The sequence below is a fragment of the Etheostoma spectabile genome, chromosome 1 (assembly GCF_008692095.1).
Source record: "Etheostoma spectabile isolate EspeVRDwgs_2016 chromosome 1, UIUC_Espe_1.0, whole genome shotgun sequence".
NCBI lineage: Eukaryota > Metazoa > Chordata > Actinopteri > Perciformes > Percidae > Etheostoma > Etheostoma spectabile.
The window spans coordinates 18,919,152-18,925,056 of record NC_045733.1 but is presented as its reverse complement, the minus strand read 5'-3'; the positions used below and the strand labels follow the sequence as shown (position 1 = coordinate 18,925,056).

General features: G+C 43.5%; 1 protein-coding gene across 10 annotated transcripts in view; it reads right to left on the bottom strand.

Moving 5' to 3' along the window:
* Positions 1-312: 312 nt before the first annotated feature.
* The window catches only part of myo9aa (myosin IXAa), a 122,126-nt gene continuing 116,533 nt past the window's right edge, over positions 313-5,905 (bottom strand). For 6 of the 10 annotated variants that reach the window (XM_032522615.1, XM_032522681.1, XM_032522633.1 and 3 more), the window contains 10 exons: positions 5,484-5,545; positions 5,026-5,218; positions 4,786-4,914; positions 4,561-4,666; positions 4,329-4,460; positions 3,818-3,941; positions 3,061-3,081; positions 2,666-2,874; positions 2,307-2,449; positions 313-2,192 (listed from right to left, as the gene is read on the bottom strand). In XM_032522615.1, the coding sequence (XP_032378506.1) occupies positions 1,687-2,192; positions 2,307-2,449; positions 2,666-2,874; positions 3,061-3,081; positions 3,818-3,941; positions 4,329-4,460; positions 4,561-4,666; positions 4,786-4,914; positions 5,026-5,218; positions 5,484-5,545 (1,625 nt within the window). In that variant the 3' untranslated portion in view covers positions 313-1,686. The remainder of the gene's footprint in view (positions 2,193-2,306; positions 2,450-2,665; positions 2,875-3,060; positions 3,082-3,817; positions 3,942-4,328; positions 4,461-4,560; positions 4,667-4,785; positions 4,915-5,025; positions 5,219-5,483; positions 5,546-5,905) is intronic. The other 4 variants (XM_032522644.1, XM_032522652.1, XM_032522700.1 and 1 more) reach the window with 2 other exon arrangements.

The window sequence follows — 5,905 nt, the reverse complement described above, 5'->3', positions numbered from 1 at the left end:
CTTTTTAATATAATACATTTTGATATATGTCACAGTAGGAGAAGCATAGCGTAAATAATAAAAGTATGAGGGCTGAATTCCATTTAGCTTCTTCAGTTTCAGGGTCCTGGGTTTGTGCATGCTGGCTCACGGTCATGGTTGACAGGGAATAAAAGTAAGCCAATATTAATGTTATTACTAATATCTGTGGTGAAAAAAGCCTATTTTCTAATATGTACTCACGGTGGACAAATTGTGGAATTTGACATGGCTGCAAAATGACAATAGACAATGTGGAAAAAATACACTTGAATGATAAAAAGCAAACAATAATAAAGACAGAAGACATACTGATTTTATGTTCTTTCTTGGTTGCTAATGAGCAAACACTTTAGAGACAGGAGGTGAGGATGGGTTTGGGAGTCGGGAGGTGACAATAGGTTTCAAGAGTAGAATTGAACTATACTGTACATATGAGCTGTACTGTACGATTACAACTCTTGTATGGCTGTTAAGCAGTGAATGCAGGGTTTTCATACAAATTCCATCATTCGTTACAGAGCTGGGATCCCCTTTGGCTCGAATACACGCCAGCTGACTTGGTCCCTTTGATGGCGGTATTTCCCTTGTAAGGGGGAAAAAGCAGCACAAACGTAAAACACATGAAGTGGTTTTTCTCTTTCTCACACATATCCACAGTCACGCATAAACGCTAGGCACACACAAACAAATCATCCACCAATCCGTACATCTCTGTCCAAGATACTCAAGAACTGAACACACACACACACACACACACACACACACACACACACACACACACACACACACACACCACACACACACACACACACACACACACACACACACACACACACACACACACACACACACACACACACACACACACACACACACACACACACACACACACACACACACACACACACACACACACCACACATCCCAATCCCACCATCCCAATCCCAATCCCAATCCCAATCCATACATCTCTGTCCAAGATACTCCAAAAAAAAATATTAAAGATAAATATGACTTCAACTACCCAGCAGAGGCTGGGGTTCCGGCTTTGTACAGTATTTATACCTGTATATTAAATGCTATAGAGAATTTCTGTGACATTAAAACTTATTAAATAAGGGAAAAATAAATTTGCAGTAACAAAGCAACCACTGCTTACACTGATTGTTATAAACTGTAAACTCATAAAGCAGCTAATAATTGTGAGCTTTAAGTTCACTGTAACATCCGTGACGCTTGACATTGCCTGATTTCTTCTTATTTACTGTTCACACTGCTTCAGCTTTCCGGCTTCATAACATTCTCTGATGTTGCATGGTCTTTTGCACGTTCCCACATTCCCTTTTCTCTGTCCTCCTGCTCAGTGCCTCCCCTCTTGGCGCTGAGTAAAGAGCTGCCCAAGGCACTGTGAGAGCATGGGTGGCAGTTCAGTCCACAGAAAAGGAGCCTTTCCACTGATTCCTGTCCCTCTGCCCAACATCTCCCCCCTCTGGAGATGGAAACACGGTACACGGCACTTTGGGACACTTCTTTGCAGACTTCAAGAAAGAAAGGCAAAGAGTGCTTTGAGGAGGGGAGATCAGTCGCCATTGCGTTACCTCCCATTGAGAACATATACACCTGCTAGGGGGTTAGATAGGGAGTGATTTGGTGGTGCAGTGTTCTTCATACCATGAATTCATTACTGCCATACACTACCAGCTGCTGTGGTATATCTGGAGGGTCCCTGCCTTGCCGACTGCCTTCTCTGGAGTGCCTCAGAGTTGAATGCTTGGCCCCTTTAAGTTTCTGTTTGCCTTTCTCCGGATTGAAGGTGCCTCGGCTGGTAAATTGGGGCCTTTCGTCATACGCAACTTCCTGATCTCCTGTAGGGCTACTGTCTATACTGTCTGAACGGGAGGCTTGAGATGCATTAACAGCCTGGACCTGTGCTTGTGCCTGGGCTGGACCCGAGCCCAGGGTGGGAGACTTGGAGTGGAAACGAAAGCGCCGGGTGGTGGCAGAGGAGGAAGAGGATGATGGCTGGAAGTGTGATGAGGAAGAGTAGGAGGAAACACTGGAGCAAGAGTCCACAGAGTCCAGGGAGTCAGGCTGCCGGCGGAGACCGTGCCGTCGGGGGCTCGTCATGTCGGCTCTCCGAGGCCACGGGGGAGTCAAGACTGGACCTCTCTCTGCAATGAAAGGCAAAGACATGGCAAGTTAATTTTAATCTTTTGTCTCTGATTGTACATGAAAAACAGCAAACTAAAAGGTGAGATGGGATTTCCTGCATTTCCCTGACATACCAGAGAAGTCAGAAATTGCTCCCTCCATGTCCACATTAAGGTTTTCAGAGCTGTCAGCTGTACCGATGGAAGCCTCTGACTCCAGGGTTTCATCATCTGATGCTCGTGGCTCCAGAGTCAGTATTTCAAAAGTCAACTCCTCTCTGCAGAGGCAAACATTATTTAGATTAACAAATGAGCTGAACACACATGATAAGACACAGCTAACAGTTGTAATAAAGGCAAATTTACAGTTTACTGTTACTTTTGTAAATTCAGTTACCAATTATTGTTTGGATACACAGGGTCATGGTTTTATAAGCTGGAGTTATTTAAACAGAACATTTTCAGAACATTTTAAGTGCAGTGAGGGTGTTTACTTCTCTTTTTGCAGGCTTTCAATTTGCTCTGTCAGCACTCTCTCCTCCTGCTGCATGGCTGCCTGCTGATGCTCTGAGACTTGAGCAAACGAGTCCTCTCCCTCGTCACCACCTCTCTCTTCTATCATGGGGTGAGCCACAGATGGGAGCCGGGGACTTACTGGAGGCGAAGGTGTGTGGTAGCTTAGTCGCTGTATATGACCTTTTCCCTGTGAAACACAGAAGGGCAGATGTTCTCACTAATGTGAATATCCCAATTGTATTACATTAAAAAAGCAGCTGCCGAGCACTAAATGATGCTGCCATATACATTACATTTCACCACTGTTAGTAAGCAGCTACTCACTCACACAGCAGCACAAAAAGGTAGATACACCTAGATACACAAACTTTACCTTTTTAGCTGCATTTGTCTGCTTAGAACGACAGTGAGAAGCAAAAGAGAAGAGGGATAAGTAATGCCAAAATGTCATAAAGGTCAGTTTAAATGTGCAGTATCAAGGTCTGTCAATTCTAGCAACTTATTTGCTGCCTTTCTAGCTATGTGGTGTCTTCAGGTTGCAACGCGTTGGTCATTTTAAATATTGTCTTGTGAAATAAAGGCAATTTATTTGTGCACAAACTCTAGAATTGTTTTTAAAGAAGACTTGCTTTTTATATTTTTTGAGACCATAGTTCACTCATGCAATGAGCTGTTCACAAGATGCATGATTGCATTATATCCTGACTTTCATCCTCAAGAGACAGTTACAGAACACAGAAGCAGAAACACAGTGAAGTGATGAGTCATGCTTTAGGGATGGAGAAGACAAGTGTTAACATTTAAAGAGATGACACTATGCAGTGATCGGGTACCACAACAACATCACCGCTGGATGATAGTTTGGACATGTAATCCACGGTGTGTGTATACATACCATAGTGCGCGCTATGCTCACAAATCTAACAGCTATTAGTATGGGTTTCTGGGTAAAGGAAAGGACAGGTTAGGGAGGAGTATCTGGAGAGGAGAAAAAAACAGCTCACAAAGGGGGAAATCAGGGAGTTTTTAGGGTGGCTCAGTCAGGTATATGTAGCAATGAGTCACTGTAAACACGTGATTCATCTGATAACCGTGGGATTAGGTGTATTCATCATATTATCCGATCTTACCATCGACCGTCGAATGAGGGTCAGTCTGCACTTGGCCTTATTCTCAGCAAATTCCAGGCTATTGATGTCCTTAAGTCGAACTTTGTACTTATTCATCTGTTCACAAATGATAAGTTCTACACACCTATGGAGGGACACAAAACCATTTCAGAAGGACTGGATATACAGTACATTGCACGGCAATGTTTCTTTCCTATTTATACAGTACAGTATGATTGTCACATGTTCCCTTAGGCACGTGGTTCTCACATTTTTGGAAACAGAAAACAAATCCCATAATCTTTCTAAACCGCTACTCAGGAAATCTGCAGCAAAGCAAGCCAAATTAACCATACTTTATTTAAATAATAGTATCGTGGTCAGGGCTAAGGCACAAAATCAGCTCTGAAAAGAGTTTTGTTAATTGTTTCCATATCTAACACAGTTGAAGACCCACTCCCGTCCCAACCTTTGTGAACCCCTGCCTTTAGCAAAGGCAGAGAATTTATTCAGACATGAAGTGTATTCTTACGCTGTCGTCTTGCCGATGTCCTGGACACTCTGCATTGGATCAATGGTGTCAGGACAGCGCAGGATACAGGGAGCAAAAACTATAGCCAAGGCATTAGCTGACATACGGTTTGTATCCTCTTGCAAGGCAACCCTAAAGCATGAATTCAGTATTAGAACAGTCCATCAGGGAGGATATAAAGCAGTTAATGTATTGATCCTACTCTAAGATTAGCATAGGAACAGATTTGTACCTAACAAGATGAAATACGAGACGCTCCAGTGTGTTTAGGTGAGTTCTGCTCAGCTGGTCAATAACAGAATACACTCCTCTGATCGCATCCTTTTTATCCTGCAAAGCTGAGGAGACATTTTCACAGGCACATGACCATTTACTGTCTCAGCAAACAAACACCTCTTCTCCTCTACGCAATAATAAAATGTTATTGTGGACAGAATAGTTGATGTTGATCACTTACCCATGTGTCGTATAAACTCTTCATACAGCTCAAATGTCATCAGAGGATTAGGCAGGTCTCTGAGCCACTGCTTGAAAACACTAGCGATAACATGGATGTTGTAGTCGTCCAGATTCATGCTGTTGGCATCTGTGTGTCAACAAGGAGAATGCAGACAAACCAAACCCACATTTAGTAATCACAGTTATTCCTATCCCACCCAGGTTTCGCAGTTTTAAAAAGCCAGCTGGCATCATTCACCTGTGTCGAGTCCCTGCTTGAGTTCCTTAATTTTGTTGGTTGAGCCAGATTTTCGGTATATTCCCTCGGTGTAGAGACCATGCATCTCAATGTAGTTGATGAGCTTCTCCACTACCAGAGGCACCGTCCTCTCGTCATTAGTCAGACGAGAAACTTCCACTCCGAACTGTCTGGAGGAAAGCTCTGGATCAAACTGTTCCGACACAAACACAAAATACTCTGTTAAACACGTAGGCATGTTGTCTTTATACACACATGCACACAGCCCCAAATGCATATTTCAAAATGCTAACAGGAATTGGTAATGTTCCAAAGAAAAATATATTCTCAGCCCGTTAGGTACAGTCTTTAACAAACTATCACTGCCAGTGTATTAGGTGGCACAAATAAAACTTGCTGCTGTAAATAACCCAACAGCAAAACAATTAGTGTCATGGGACACAATATGGGCGACTCACCTTCTTGCTGCATTTGGTGGTCATCTTCTGGCAACACTTTCTGTGGCAGGCGTATCGGCACACTGGATAAACACAACCAGAGAAATCAAACAGGTCATTTCCACTATCCACGGAAAGGCAGAGCCTCCTCATTATTAGGCAAAAGTTAGGACAAAGGTAAACAAAAACGTTATTGCTTCAAAAACCAAAGCGGCATTGGCTGGCGTGAGGAAAACATCCTGTGGGAATAAAGGACGAACTGTGTGGGGAAATCTCTGGAGGGACACAGCCAAGACCCCATGAGTCCAGTTGAAGACAATCTGATTAGGGCTGATCAGGGAGAAAGGGCGGGGCTCACTCTCTCCCTCAACACAGCTCTGCCACAGACATGGTGTGTGTGTGTGTGTGTGTGTGTGTGTGTGTGTGTGTGTGTGTGTGTGTGT